At 38.1% G+C, this 16,400-nt stretch overlaps 1 protein-coding gene across 5 annotated transcripts in view; it reads left to right on the top strand.

Annotated features, from left to right (window-relative positions):
- The first annotated feature begins 3,977 nt into the window (after window positions 1-3,977).
- The window catches only part of TCP10L3 (uncharacterized), a 39,488-nt gene continuing 27,065 nt past the window's right edge, over window positions 3,978-16,400 (top strand). For 2 of the 5 annotated variants that reach the window (XM_087938358.1, XM_087938343.1), the window contains exons 1-6: window positions 4,001-4,526; window positions 7,291-7,822; window positions 10,895-11,014; window positions 12,043-12,166; window positions 12,775-12,871; window positions 14,851-16,222. In XM_087938358.1, the coding sequence (XP_087794484.1) occupies window positions 10,927-11,014; window positions 12,043-12,166; window positions 12,775-12,871; window positions 14,851-16,222 (1,681 nt within the window). In that variant the 5' untranslated portion in view covers window positions 4,001-4,526; window positions 7,291-7,822; window positions 10,895-10,926. Of the gene's footprint in view, window positions 4,527-7,290; window positions 7,823-10,894; window positions 11,015-12,042; window positions 12,167-12,774; window positions 12,872-14,632; window positions 14,688-14,850; window positions 16,223-16,400 lie in introns of those variants that run through there. The other 3 variants (XM_087938346.1, XM_087938352.1, XM_087938364.1) reach the window with 3 other exon arrangements.

Genomic DNA, 16,400 nt, shown 5'->3' with positions numbered 1-16,400 from the left:
TATATATATATATATATATATATATATATATATATATATATATATATATATATATATATATATATTTGTTTTCGTAGATTTTCACGGGTATAGGTATGTAGGCCTAGGTGTGTTCGGGTCTTTTCCCGTGTAAGATTAAGAGTATCTTGGCGATGTTTCAGCAAGGTCCCACTCGCCATCCTCAGGCTGGTGCTTTCGGCTTTGTGCCAGTGCAAGCAGTGTGTGATTGGAGTTGCTGTCTCTCTAAATACTGGTGGTGGGGGCTGGTGTGCTGGGCTGGTTGGCTGCGCTGCTGCCTCTTGATTGGTTGATGGAGGTGATGTTGGTATAATGGGCTGTGTGATGGCCTTGTGAGTTTTGTTGTGGAGATATCCTGGATCTTGTGCTGTAATCTCCTGGGTCGTTTGCTTTGTAGTGATCTTTTTTCCATTAGCCTCTTGTGTTTTAACGGCTTGGGTAATGGGTTGTGTGAGGGCTTGCGAGTTCTTTTGTTGTGGTATCCTGGGTCCTGCGTTGTAATCTCCTGGGTCATTTGTGTTTTGATCTCTTCCATTAGCCTCCTCTTCCATTAGCCCGGCTTGGTTAATGGGTTGTGTGATGACCTTGTGAGATTTATTGCTGTGGTATCCTTGGTCTTGTGCTGTGGTATCCTGGGTCATATGCTGTGTTGCAATTTCTTGAGTTCTTGTGGTGCAATTTCCTGAGTTTCCCGATGTGATATCCTGAGCGGGTGGCTGTGATGTAGCATTCTGGGTTTTAGTCTGGCTTCGAGTTTGGGGTCTGGGTCTGTGTTCTTGGCATGTGTCAAAGATACAAACAGATAGAAGGAGCACCCATGGGATCACCCCTCTCACCCGTCATAGCAAGCCTATACATGGAAGACTTTGAAATCAACGCTCTAGACAAATCCAAACACAAACCCAAACTCTGGCTCAGATATGTAGATGACACTTTCGTAATTTGGCCACCATGGGAAAGAAAAACTGGACAACTTCCTCACACATCTTAACAACCTATACCCCAAAATACAATTCACCATGGAAACAGAAACCAACAACCAACTTCCCTTCCTGGATGTCCTAATTTACAAAAAAACCAATGGCTCCCTAGGACACACAATCTACCAGAAAAAAACACACACCAACCGCTACCTAAATGCACAATCCCATCACCACCTTGCACAGATCAACTCCGTAGCCAAGGCCCTCATCTCCAGAACCAAACACCTAGCTGACAAAGACCACCTGAGAACAGAACTACACACTCTCACTAACGTATTAATTTCCAACGGATTCCAAAGAAACACTATCACCAATCTAATCTGAAAAGAGATACCCCCCAAAAAACAAGACACAGAACAAGACAAAGGTATCACACTCCTCCCCTACATCAAAAGCACCACAGACAAAATCAGCAAAATTCTCCACAAACACAATATCAGGATAGCCTTCGGCACTGACCAAAAAATAGCTAACATCCTAAGAAACCCCAAAGACAAGTTCCAGCTAGAAAACCAAGGAGTTTATGAAATACCATGCAACAATTGCCCAGCCACATACATTGGACAAACCAACAGGAGAATAAATACACGCATCGTAAAACACAACAACGCAGTCAGAAGAGAAGAAAATACTTCCTCCCTCTTCCAGCACCTTAAAGCCATAGGACATGAAATTAATTTCGAAGGAACCAAATTAATATCCAACACTGAACACTCCAGCAAGAGAATAATCAGGGAAGCCATCGAGATAGAGAAACACCCCCATAACATGAATAGACGGGACAATACCTCCCCCCTACCAGACATCTGGAAGCTAGCCCTCACAAATGAGTCCCAGCCATGTAAACCAACACCAGACCCAAAACAACATGGCACACCACCGCCAATCCCCCTCATCAGACCCAGGCCCAAGCCCATCCTAAAAACGAAGGACAACCACCATGCGGAAAACACCACGGCTGCTTCACCAGCTTTCGCACCCCCCGACCCCAAAACCAAACAAGCTGACACGCCAAGAACACAGACCCAGACCCCAAACTCGAAGCCAGACTAAAACCCAGAATGCTACATCACAGCCACCCGCTCAGTATATCGCATCAGAAAACTCAGGAAATTTTGTATCTTCTCTGATGATTCTGTGGCTGGGGTTTTCTATAGTGGCTAGGGTTTTGGTGCCATTGAAGTTGATGCTATGACCTGTGGCTTCCATGTGTTGGACTAGTGAGGAAGTGTGTTCCAGCTTTTTGACTGCATTTTTGTGTTCATCCATATATGTATATGTATATATATGTATGTATGTGTATATGTATATGTGTGTGTGTGTGTGTGTGTATATGTATGTATGTATATATATATATATATATATATATATGCAGTATTGATCCAAAATCACATCAAACCGACTTCACCACGTTCAATGTTTTTAATTGTTTTGTTCAATAAAAACTTTTTTAAAAAAGAAAAGAAAAAGCAGGTGTGTAAAAAAGGATGTAGAAGTTGTCTGGAAGATAATAAAAGGTGAATGAATTGTGCTAAAAAGTACCACTGAAGTGCATGAAGTTCTCCTAATAAGAATGAAGAAGGGCATTTAGTGGAATTATGAAATGGAAGAAGTTGTGGATGAGAAGAAAACAACAAAAGAATATTGGAGAAAGAGATGGAGGGAGGGAGACTAACATGCAGAGAAAATTAATTGAAAAAAAATGTAGTAAAAGAAACAAGGAGCAGTAACAAAAGAAGAGATAACAGCCATTTTGATTGAAATAAAATTATTTTTGAAGGGATAAAAGGCAAAATGATGAGGCTGCAGCAGAGTAAATGAAATCAATGTGCATCAATAATGTTTTTTATAATGTTATATTTGTGGACATTGATGTGCATTCTGTGTGTCCAGATGCTGCCAATTAGTTGCCTGAAAACCTAAATGATCTGCAGTGAATTGTTAGCTTATATGATACAACAGGATGGATCTGAATATTAGCGTATTAAAAGAAATCAAAACAGAGCTGGAAGAGACCTTCAAGGTCATCTAGTCCAATCCCCCCCCCAACTCAAGCAGGAGACCCTATACCATTTTAGACTTAAAAGCCTCCAGTAATGAAGTGCCCAGAACGTCTGAAGTCAAACTGTTCTGATTTTCCTCACTATTAGGAAGTTTCTCCTTAATTCCAGGTTGCTTCTCACCTTGATTAGTTTCCACCCACTGTTTCTTGTCCTGCACTCAGGTGCTTTGGAAAATAAGTTCACACCCCCCCCTCCTCTTTGTGGCAGCCTCTCAAATACTGGAATACTATTATGTCACCTGGAGTCCTTTTTTCTAGACTAGCCAAATCCAAATCCTGCAAACGTTCTTCATATGTTTTTAGGTCCAGGGCCATAATCATCTTGGTTGTTCTTCTGTGCACTTTTTCCAAAGTCTCAACATCTTTTTTGTAATGCGGTAACCAAGGTAGTTTCAGTTCACAGGATTAGAGACCTGGAGACAGTACAAGAAGTCAAGAAATCTCTACAATCCAACTGTCTATGGAGATTCTCAGTCATCCAGGTCACGTTGTGGCAAAGGTGCTTTTTCAAGAGGCAACTGGACTTTCTGGTTTTTCTTGGAAGACGTTTCGCTTCTCACCTGAAGAAGCTTCTTGGATGAGAAGCGAAAGTTCTTCAAAGGAAAACCAGAAGGTCCAAGTTGCCTCTAGAATTCAACAGTCTCTTCTCTCTCTACAAATCTTTCAACGCAATAGGTCGAAATTCCTCACCAGCAAACAGGTCACCCTTTCCAATTCCCGGGAAAGCGAGCGGATCCCCCACATTTCGCCTGAACCCAAAGCCACGTGGGACCAGGGGCAAGCTAGATCGGTCACCGTTGGCCAGGATCGGGGCTTGGCGCCGTGCCTGCGTGCCACTGATCTAGTAGCCCGCTCTTGCACGCCGCCGTTTCAGCTTTTTCTGTTTACGGTTGCTGTAGCTACAGAAGAGCCTCCGGGCGTCTTAAACTTCCTTCTTTTTAGCCGTTTCGCTCAAGCTCAGGACAATTTGCGTCTCTCACATACAAATCCTAAAGAAGCCCTGGAGAAGGACGGTCAAAGGCGTGTTGCATGGGTGTGTATGATATTGGAGGGTGTTGTTCCCCCGCCACTTCTCCGCTATCCTCCCCTCCTTTTTTAAAACAGCTCGTTAATACACCTCTTTTTTTTTTACTCTTACTGGAACCAAAGGATGAGCGCAGTGGCAGCCAATAACGCGGCCACGTAGCGTTTCTGAACAAACGCTGGTCGTTCCTGGTTAATTGAGTGTATTCGTATTCCAAACGATAAGTCTTGTTCAAACTAAACGCTAAAACAAAACAATGATATTGCGGCTTACAGGGTTGACGACTCAACACTTTCAGAGACTACCTACGAAAGTTGGCTTTTGAATGTTGGAAACCACGCATCTATTTCAGCGGAACTGAACTGAATTGGACTGAACTCTTTAAATTGCAGTGCATGCTTAGACCAGGGCTGGAAATAAAGCTGTCTTTGATTGGCAGGTAAGGAAAAACATGTGCGGTAACGCAGTGATTTATCATCTATGAACAGAGTGCCCTCTTTCCTCAACGTGTAAACCCAGGTTACTTCCTTTGTAGAAACGTATATCTAGATAACAGCCAGAGAGAATCACCCCCGTGCCTGCATATTTCAGAGAAGTCTTCTAGGGCTCTGAGATGCTTATGAATAAAACAGAGGGAGAAAATTATTTTAACCCTCAATACAAACAGCTTGTTTCTTGAAAGTAATAACATAACTCCTTTGGGGTGGTTTTTCATCAGTTTATTTCCGTTTCATTTATTTGATTCTTTGCTTTATCATGCTGTCAACTGTTTGTCTTTAGTTTTTTTATATTTTATTGATTTGTACCATAATTTCTTTGATGATTGAGGGCTACTCAAAATTGTTGAGAGTGCGGTATTTTACAAGATTAATAATTTATTATTATGATTGGTTGCAGAGGCAGTCAGATGATTATATTGGATTTGGCATTTTTATTCACTTATGAAGTCCTTCCCGAGGACCTGGAATAGGCAGAAATTGTTGTTTGATGATGTTAAAGGTATTGTTATAGGGTGTAAGCTGTTCCATATAAAGCTGCCTTTTGAACTGATGGATAGATGGTGAATTTGTCAATGCCAATGATATTCAAGCGGTACTCCAGTTGTCTTGGGATTATACCAAGGCACCGATTACCATTGGTACTATATTTGCTTTCTTAACCCCATTTTTTTTTACTTCTTTTTGCAGGTCTTCCTATTTTATAATTTTCTCCAGTTCTTTCTATTCTGCTATCCTCAAGTATTGCCTACATCCTTATACATCCTTTTTCTTTTTCCCTTCTCAACAGTTGTTACGTCTGGGGTGCTATGTGGCAGGTACTTCTATGCTGGAATTCTAGTATCTCTGAACACTTTAGTTTCTTCATTTTCTCTGTGTTTATTTTGTGATCCTACCAGTTCTGGCTTGCAGGCAAATGTTATTTCTTGCAGATATTCCAATGCACCATTGTTGCTACTTTGTCATGCCTTTCAATCATCTGATTTTTCATTCTGACTTAGATTACATTTGAATAACTTGCTTTGGAGCAGCCAAAATCAAGCCTTTGGTTTCTTTTATTAATGTTCCAGCTGTAAGCCTTTGCTAGATATCTTTATCTATTTTCCCCTTAATCGTTTGTAGAAATTCGTCATGTAATACAGTGGTTCTTTTTCTTCACCTTGGACCCTTTTAAATAGTTTTTGTGGCCACAGACCATGGTCATGGACCATCAAGAATTAACTTGAGATTAAACTGCTGGCCTGCATCAAATATTCACGGACCCTTCTGACATTGCACACCCACCCAGGAGTCCATGGGCCATAGGTTGAGAACCACTGATGTAATATTTCTCCTTGCCAGCATTTTGTTCTTCTTATGTTGATACCCATGTTTTGTTTCCTGCACATTTAATAAATTATTAGCTTGCAACAATGCTTTTTCGTGGCTGTCTTTTTTTATAATCAACTAATACATGTCTTTCTTCTTCAACAGTTTGACATGAAATAAACCTCTGCCTCCATTTCTGCATGGCAAGTATAATCTATTAATATCACTACAGGGATGTGTATTGCATAGTGAATAGTCACTAGCTTTCTTGTTTTGTGTCTAAACTGTCCAGTTTAACTTGTGTCCAGTTATTAATTTCAGCAGTGAGCCTTTATTGCAGGGATGGCTCAGGTATTGATGGATTTGATGTATTTCCAACATTCAATATTGTTTTAAGCACTTTTCTCACTCTTTGGGCGTGTTCTTTATTAATCACATTTTTAACTTGTCCGTCCTTGATGTTCTCCATCTGAAAAACTGAAAAACGCTACTGAAGGTTTGTCCATTTGGCATTTCAATTTTATTATTGTATGCCTTTTTATAGTCAATCCAGACCATACGTAAATCACGCTTTTGCCTTTTGCAATTCTCCAAAATCATTTTATCCATCAGAAGTTGACCTTTCGTATCTCTGCTTTTCCTTTAAGTTACTTTCTACTAAGAAGGATGTTATTTTCTTCTAAATAATCTTGGATGTTGTCTGCTGTTATGCCTGTGAGTAAATTAAGCACTGTATGCAAGCATATTACAGGCCCATAGATTCCTGCCATTGCCCCTTTTGCTGGATGTTTTGGAATCACTATGTTTTGCTGCTTATTAACCAGTCATTGATTTTCCTTCATTCAATACTTCTTTAAGCTGTTTAGCTATAATTGGATGTAAACCAATCAGATATTTGAGCCCAAAGTCATGTCACAGATCATTTTTAGAAGATTCCAATTTTAATCAGTTCCACTCAGTCTTAAACCATTTCTGCTGTTTTTATTAGTTCTTCCATTGAACTTTTTTCTAAATTCATTTTTATTTCTTTTTTATCCATCAAGCATTTTTATTATAATCTTTTTCAGTTTTCCCATAAATCTTTTAAAACTATGATTGCTTTTCCTTTTTGTTTGATTTTCCATTTGTTAGAATCATCTTGGGCTTGATTAAAATAGTTGACTTTTTAACTGTCCAGTAGAGGTAATAATAGATGTACAGACATATATGAATTATATGTATTTCATCTCTTTAGAAAATCTGTTGCGTCTTAGTTGAGACAGGAAATTGATTTTCATGGGAACTATAGCAAGGATGATTACTCAAATGTACTGCATATCAGAAATATCTATATATCTCTGGAATATTTAATCTTTACTATTGAATTGCTCCTGACATGACTGTTGAATGTTTTTCCAGTTCTTATGGAAGAAAGAACTTTCTTGGTCAGTGCAGTAGACTTCCTTGTTCAACTCAAGAGACAACTTCAGAATAATTCCCTTGGTCTTGGTGAGATGGGCGGCATAAAAGTCTCAAGTCTGCTGATTCTCTATCCTTAATAAATGTTTTGAGAAATGGGAAAAGCAAACCTATAGCTTGGAGAACAAAAAATGTCAATTTCCCTGGATTTCAAAAGACTCTCTGGTGAAAGTATTACCTCCTGGAACAAGTGATCAGAAGGAGAGACTGTCATCAGGAAATACCACTTACACGGCTCAATAATTCTGACAATAGTAGCAAGCTGGGATGAGAAGTTGCTATACCTGAGGATCTAGATCACACTTCACTCTTTCTGGATATCAAACCTTTCAGAAACTCGATCATTTGCATTTTTCCTCAGCGTTTCATGTCACCAGCTGCAGCTGGACTTCTTCCTGCTGTGAAACTTTCGGAAAATCCAATTCTGCTGCTGCTGTTTCACTCAACAAGCCACATATCTCAAGGAATATAGGTAAGATTCTTCTCTGTCTAAAGTAAGTTACACCTACATTATCACTCAGTCAAATAAATTGGTATAACAGTGTAGACCTAAGCAAGAAGATATTTCTGTATTTTTTTATTCTGTATTTGCCTTTGGGTTTTGTGTCTATATGTAAACCTACACTTTCTTGAAAATTGCTATTAATTACAGACACTCAACCAAAAATGTTGAGTGGGTACGTGCACAACATTTCTCTGTATTTTTTTAAAAAAAACAAGTATATATTTTCTTGCCTGGAAGAGAATGGATGTCAAAAATGTTAATTAATGTTTTTACGCCCCATCACTGGCCCTGGTTTCTTAGGTTTTCAGAACAGCTGTGGAGGGAAGACTCAGGGTTCCAGGAAAAAAAAAAGCAGATGTTCTAAGGATATGTGGATAGTTCCTGCTAGAAAATCATGCCCTTGTGAATCAGCATTTTGATTTTGAATCTAAAGGCCTACACGTCCTTCCTACATGCCCTTTTTTCCTATATTCAGAAAATTGCTGTTAGTTGAGAACAACAGCAGACTACCAAAGAGGAGATCTCTTATCCTGACACTACAATCCTGAAACCTTTCATTTTCAAAATTTATTTTTAACTGCTTTTAAAAGAAACAGAAAAAGAAAAGAGACAAAGCACAAAGATAATTACAGTGCAAATGTATACAAAAGCTATGCATTAAAAAAGTGCTTCAAAAAGAAAAATACAGCAAAACAAAAAATAAAAATAAAGCACACAACATTTTGGCAATTAACAGTTGCAATTCGGTATGTACATTTATGTAATGTAAATAATATTCAAGCTCAGGCTCCCAAAACTGAGAAAGACATAAGAGTCTTTTGCTTTTGTAGAAGAATTTAAGTGAATCCCCAGAAACAGAATGAGCAGATACAAGGACTGAGTGTACCTCAGAATGTTTCTAGCACGCTCAGCTACCAGGATACCCTCTGTGGCTTGTAGCCAAAATTGACAAAAAGTTGTTTTCTGTAAGAAGTTTTAATTGACCTTTTACCCTGGTGGAATTCACTGAATTGCAAAAGATTCAAATGCAAAGAACTTTGTTAGTCAGAATAACAGAGCTAGAAGGGACCTTGGAGGTCTTCTAGTCTAACGCCTACACAGGCAGGAGATCCTGCATCATTCCAAACAATGTCAGACAGCTTTGTTATCATTCTCTTCCACAGGATACAATTCTCTTCCATAGGATAAGATTTTCACATTAACCAAGCTCCTAATTGATGACAGTTAAATGATATTATGGCTTATTTTTGCTTAACAAAATATGAGAGCCAAGCTATATGGCTTAACATGATGGGTGAACCTGGCTGTTAGGACTCCATTAATAAATCATTGCTAAAAGTTGTGATTTAATAGCAAGTTATGAATCCGACATTGTCTGATACCTATGTATTTTGTGTGGCAGTTCTTCAAAAAATGAATTCAAGGCCCCACATTTTCAATTCCTTCTAACTGAACAAGATTATTGGACTGATATCTACCTGCTTGCCATTCATCATGCATTTATTTTATTTGTTCTTCCAGTCTCTTCAACTTCCTATATGCCTTCCATCCTTCTTACTGCTATTCTATCCCTTTCAGGAGGTTTCACGGATTTGTTGACTGCTTAACCGCCTCTGGAAGATTTTTTGCAAATTCAGTGCAATAGCTATTCATAAACCAGTCCCTTAATCAAACCTGGCTTATAGAAGTATGATGTATCTATAACAAAAAGGGAAAACACATTTTCCCCTTCTCATGATACTTAAACCTTCATTTCCCAATATAAACTCATTAGCTCATACTCTATTCTTTCAGAGCTATTACAATATAGCTAGTGGTTCAAAATTTTTTACTACTGGTTCTGTGGGCTTGGCTTGGTGGGTCTGGCTTGGTAGACATGGCAGGGGAAGGATACTGTAAAATCTCCATTCCCACTCCACTCCTGGGGGAAAGTTACTGCAAAATCCCATTCCCACCCCACTAACCTGCTTTCCAGCTCCGTTCTCCTGTACAGGGCAACAAAAGAAGACCCAGCCAATCAGCTGGGACTCGGTAGGCAGAGAATAGATGGGGGTGGGGCCAGTCAGAGGTGGTATTTGCCAGTTTTCCAAACTACTCAAAATTTCCACTACCAGTTCTCCAGAACTGGTCAGAACCTGCTGAATACCACATCTGAATATAGCCTTCCTTGTTTTCTTAATTTCATAAATATACAACATAAAATTTTATTTCATTCATTAATTCATGCTCATTATTATTTATTCTTCTTAGGTTCCAATGCACAGTGTTCCATGTGCCACGATCAGATTCATTGACTTCTGTTGTTTATTATGGCTTTGGTCAATTATGGCTTTGACATATTTTTAGTAATAAAGATGTATATTAACTTACAGCTTTAACTGTACTCATATTGGCTATTCTGCTCTCTGCTAACAGTAAGGATAGTATTTGTTAGTTTGGCACAATTTGGCCATGATGGCACATCTGCCTCCATTTCTTATCTCTTCTTTGGTACCATGTCGAACAATGATGGCATATTTTGGATTGTTTCTCATAAAAAAAAGATATTCTTTTAATTTAGGTTTAAAGTGATTTGTGAATTTTTCATTACAGTTTAGTATTAGGCATAACCAGGCTATTGTGGATTGTTCAACTAACAGGGATAAAAACATCTTTTTATATGTAAATCAAAGCTGCCCAATTCTTGGTGTTGATGCTCTGTTATTTGAGACATAGGTAAGGAAATGCAGTACGGCAGAGGAAACTGGTTGAAAGATAACAGTAATAAGTTCTTTATTCTCGTGTTATTTGGTCATGTGGGCAAATTCTGGGAAAATGCATCTATGTGGTAAGGGAGTTGGATGACATCCTATCAAGCATCAAGTTGATGTATGGTGTATACTTGAGTAGGGCCTGTATATAGTGCTAAATAAAATCCCAAGATTGGCACTAATCATGTGGTTAAACCCAGTTTTCACCATATACGACTTCTGTAAATTGGAACAGTCCCAAAAGTATTCAAAACATTACCACAGCTATTTCTGATTATTTTATTTTTAGTGTGAATATTTTATATACATATAGAAACAAACATGGACTCAATTCCCCAGAGTTATGAGACCAACACAGAAAACACTTCTAGACATCCTCTTGAAGAACAGAAAAATGGTCCAATCAAAGGTAAGCACAGGCATATTTTATGAAATGTGTGTTTGTGGGTGTTCCTTTCTTGGGAATTGCTGTTTCTGTTGTTCACTTTTTATAGAGAATCCAATAAGGCCACTTCCAAATTACTGATTTCCAGCATTTTCTGTTCTGTGGTTTCTTTCAACCTGATCTCCAATTACTTTTCCTTTTATTAATAAGAGTTTAAGTACTAGCCTAGCTACTTCCAAAGTGTTGTGAGTATAGTTGCAAGCATGCATTTTGGAGGACGATCTTTCTGCGAATTTTTTCCCCTCAGTAAAGCAAATAATAGGATCAAATTTAGTGGAAATCTTCTGTGAACTGTTTTGGAAGATTGTGGGTGGTTCCTTAAACGGTGTGTGGTTTTTGTCTAAGGCATTTAACTGGAGCAGAGAAAGCACAGAACATATGTGAAACAATTGCCCTTTTGGACATTGACATGTAGAGAGGGAGAGGGAATCTCAGCCTGTGTCCTTTCTGGATATTAACTGTTAGACCGGGTACGAAAGAGATGCGAGACCAGTGTACTTCAAGCTCTTTATTTCATGTATAGATCTGTACAAGATCTTGGAGCTGCGGCAGCCCTTCATATAGGGATTGCTCGTGGCTTGCCGGCCAATGACAGGTCTTTGAATGCCCCACGATCGGCTCGGCCAATTGCAGTTGATTCTTAGCGGACCAATCACTGCCATTCAGTGGACCAATCACAATGTCGTTTGTGTGGACCAATCAGAAATTAGTATTTGGAGTATGTTAATACAGAACATTAACCTTGTCATTCATCTTTAACTGCTCCCACCAGGATAGGTGCTGATGCTAGAACTTCCTGCTTAATTGAATCTTTGTAATTACTAAAGAAAAGGAAGTTGAATTATACAATGTGGAAAATGAATAAAAAAAGTCTTTATTTAGCCTTCCCTCACTTTCAAAGTCATGCAACTTATAATGACTTTTTTTTCCCATCACCACCCCTTTATAAAAAAGCCAACTTATATCTTGTTCCTTTTGCTTCTTTCTTGAAGAATGCTGGCCTGAATGCTTGCCAAGTATTACAGAAGAAAGGGAAGAACAATCAATAGAAGAGACCATTCCTTTGTCCCCCTCAGGATTAGGGACAAGTGTGAAGACTCAAATTGTAGATGACAGGTGAGAGCTTACGCACCAATCTTTTTATGCACAGGTATAAAATGGAGCTATGATTGAAACTGTGTTATGCATGCTCTTGTCAAAGAAAAAGATGAAGAAGTTGTCCTTTAAGAGCTAGGAGGCCCTCCTGTTATCTTTACAACTGTTGTAAGTAGAGTTGGCAGAATTGCATCTAAAGCATGGAAATACTTAATTTTATGTTAAAAGTTTTTCAATGTACAACACCATAGGTTATTCAAATGCAGACCTAATATGGCGCCCTTGCCCTGTTACTGCCTGGTACAACTGATTGTGTGCCACTCAGAGTCATTTTGTGAGAGATGGGTAGCCATATAAAATATACTAAATGAATTAATTAAGTGTTAGGAATAAAATAAGCTTGTTTTCTGAAACTTACTACAAAGCCTGGGTGGGGAATGTCTTGTCTATAGGCATAATTTGGTCTACCAGGTGAGCTTTTCTCTTCCCCGAGGCCTTTTTGGACCTCCTGCCTGAAAACAGTTGGGAGAGAAGATGGCAGAGAAGAGCACAACATGCCTGCAATTAATTGGGAAACAAAAAATTGCCCGTTTATTTTGTTCAGATATGCTTTGTTATTCCTGTCTTAGATCAATCAGACCTGGAGTTGGAAAAAGACAGAAAAACATGGAAAAATCTTTTGAAGATCTGAAAGTAGATACTTCAAGAATTGAGATGCAATACCAGGTACCATGAGCTAGGTGAAAAACAATGCTGTGGATAATTTAATAGTGGAAAATGAATTGTGTTTTCTTAATTGTTATAGAAAAATATTGTTTGCTTTACCAAAATTTCTTATATCTCGCTGCTGAACAAATAATAATTTTCCAGCTTATTGACCATCTGTACTACTATAAAACATCTTTTTTTTATTTTATTTATATGCCACCCATCTCACTATCCAAAGTGATCTGCATTTCTTATTATGCAAGAGAGTTTTAATGGATCCCTGAAATTAAGGTCTTTAGGAAACAAGAAAGTAAGGGGAAATGATCTCTCTATAGAATGTTAAGCATATTGATTAAGAGAGGTAGAAGCAAAATGCAGTGGGACTTCAGCTGAAAATCACTAGCTATAGGAATAGAGAAAGAAAAAAAAATGCAGAATTATTTTGTTGGATATTAAACAGCAAACATGCAAATGGATGAAAAGAACTAAACCAGGAGCTGTTGGCTGAGTAAATGGGATTTAAAATAAAAGCACTGAATTCCATAAGGATTATTTGATAAATATGTATGGGAGTAGCATTGTTAATGTAGAAGAATATATAATGGAAACAAATGCTAGTGTCAAAGAAAAAAGGATGGAAAGGAGATAGTAAATGCTGTGAGAATGATGAAAAATTGTGAGACTTTAGATACAGATGGTATGTTTAAATACACGTGGTTTAATTATGAAGCGATTGTGTGTAGTTTATATACAAATATAAGCAGCAGTAAAGGTAATAAGAATAAATGCAAAAAACCTCACAGGATAAGTCTAGTAAGGATACCTGGGAAAGGCAAACCTTAAAGGTTTCAAGTGGAGGCAATTAGCAAAATCTGGGGAATGCAGTGAGACTTTATTCCATGTGGGCAATGTGCCAGCCAGATGCTTATTCTTCAAAATTACATTGAGAATTTTATGAATATGAGAAAAATAGTGAAGAGTGTGTAGGCTTGAAGTTGTAGGCAAATGTTAGATTGCAAGGAGCAACAAGAAGTGTGGATTTGAAAATCATCAGTATCTAAGATTAATGTTTGACCCTTTGTAGAATGTCTACTAATGATAGAAAAATCAGTGGGAACATTTTAAGACACAAATGCTGGTGTCAAGGTGGTACTGTAAGAAATGATTCTGGAAAAGCTGAAAATAGTAGCCTAGAAGAGATTGCTTTTGCTCACTTTGGTATATGTAAATGAATATTGAGTATTGTAGGAGAAATATTTTAAAAACAAGCTGATGCGTTCTAAGTGGGTACTTAAGATATACGTGATAAAACAAGGAGAGGCTCAAGAATGAATGGCTACTGAAACAACATGGATTGAGTGCAAGTGCATGATTAGTATGAAAGAAGTATGCTCAGTTAATTTGATCATATAATCAGAATAAATATGAATCAAATTACAGAAGAAAAAGTGAATGGGGCTAGAGAAAGGGGAAAAATTGGAAAAAGTCATAGTTGGATGGCACTGATGAGATTCCCCCCCCAAAAAGAGAGGTGAGAAGTTCAAAGAACAGAATCAGTGGATGGGTATGATGGAAGCAAGAATGGTTTGCCAAGACAGAAAAGTATGGAGAGACATTATGAATGCTCAGAGTTAGCTAAATTTTTGTTTCCTTTCTACTCTCAAATCTTTAATTTCTTTGATTTAATGTTTGTTATTCCATTTTCTGTCATTTGCATTATGCTGGATACTCAGAAAGAGACTACATGATGTGTACATGTTTGTCATTTGCTTTCAGAGAAGAAAATAAGAAAGGGAAAAATATGTGGGCATTGAATAGCAACCTATATCTAGAGGTAAAATTTTATGTGCAAAACATAAATGAATAAATGAAAAGGAGATGAGCTTCTGGAATCAGATTTTCCCTCATTAAGATTGCATGCTTTAATAATGATTAGTATTAGCTAAAATGTTGGCTTATCTATCATTACATTATATATTTTGTCATATTTCTTGCAGGATTCCAATGAGACAGAGATGATGGATCCAAACTCATTTCTGGAATATCCAGAAGGCATTGTGAAGTGTGAAAAAAATAGAGAAAGTCTTGCCAGGAGTCCTACCAAACTGCTTGGGAGAGCCAGTTTTAATCAGCATAATCTCTCATCTCCTGATCAGTGGAAAATAGGAAAACAACTGGGAAAATGCTTGCAATTAGAAAGGAAGGTTATGTTCCCAGATGACAAAAGTAGAAATTGTTTTATTTCCAATGGTGTTGTAAAATGTCAGCATAATAAAGGTGAATCAAGGTCAGAAAGCAGAAAAGAAAGTAACTCTGATTGTGATGATGAAGAGATGGTAGGTGAAAAAGAATCTGAACTATCATTTAATTGGTCCAAACATTCACAGCAGTGGCATGAACAACTAAGTGACGTTAAGACACAAGTGGATGGAAAAAATGACTCTTCTTCTTCTGATTCCAAAGAACATTCTGATATATTTTTCAGTGGATCCACCATTTCTAAGATTCCAATATGGCTTATGGAAGGTTTAGATGATGATGTATCACAGGTAACAGGAAAGTCTTCACTAGATGTTTCTGACTTTCAGAACATAGAATGGGAACAGCCCAATCCAGAGGACCATAATTCCAAATTCCAGATTATTCAAGGTACACAAAGGATTGGGCAGTGCAAAAATAAACATAATGTTGAAGCAGATGAATGTTCAGATACCAAATTAGAAAGGAACCCTGGGTTTAAGAAAATCAATGATAAAATCATAAATGTTACAAGTAAACCAGAGAAAAAACAAGAGATGACACTTGCTAAATTACAAATGAAGTACCACAACAATGCAAACCCTGGAAAGAGATGGAATGGAAAATCTTCTTCAAGCGATTCATTCTGCATATCTACTGACAACGATTTGCCTTGTCCTCCCGATCTCACAAGGTGTGGGCTCCATAGAACATCCAGCAGAGGCAAGGATGGGGAACTCTCTGATGCCGATTATGCCACAGATGAGCCCAGTGAAGCTGAAGATTATTTCTTAAAAAGCTGTGGAAAATCGTTTCCCAAGAAACTCAGTGCTCAGGAACTCATGAGCCAAAAGGAAACCTCGCAGACGACAAATAGCAGTAGTAGTGGCAGTGAATCCAGTCTCAGAGATGGCTGCTTGAAATATGAAAAGCCTTTCATGGCATCTCCTTTTCATCCCCAGGAAGCCATAAGAGATCGACGAGAGCCTGAAGTACTGAGCAAGAGTACTGCAAGCAATTATGGTGGAGAACTAAATTGGCCGGTTCTTTCTCTGAGAAATGATCTTGTAGCTTGCCTCTTTCCTGTTTTCAAGAGCAAAGCAAATCCAGAACATAGGAAAGGCAGTCAGGGTAATTTGAAAAATATATGCTCTACAATGCAGTCATCCTATAGGAGGCTGGCTAGGGAATTCTGGGAGCTGAAGTTTGCACAGAACAAAGTTGCTGAAGTTAAGACACACTGCTTTATAATGAGGTTTAATGTTGGTAGAAGGTTATTGAACTAGGCTGCCACCATTCAGGCTGAGCT

Source organism: Pseudonaja textilis, chromosome 1, assembly GCF_049901715.1.
Source record: "Pseudonaja textilis isolate UNSWEBS1 chromosome 1, rPseTex1.2, whole genome shotgun sequence".
In the NCBI taxonomy this organism is placed as follows: domain Eukaryota; kingdom Metazoa; phylum Chordata; class Lepidosauria; order Squamata; family Elapidae; genus Pseudonaja; species Pseudonaja textilis.
The sequence above is the reverse complement of the archived record's forward strand: the minus strand, read 5'-3'. Positions and strand labels throughout refer to the sequence as shown.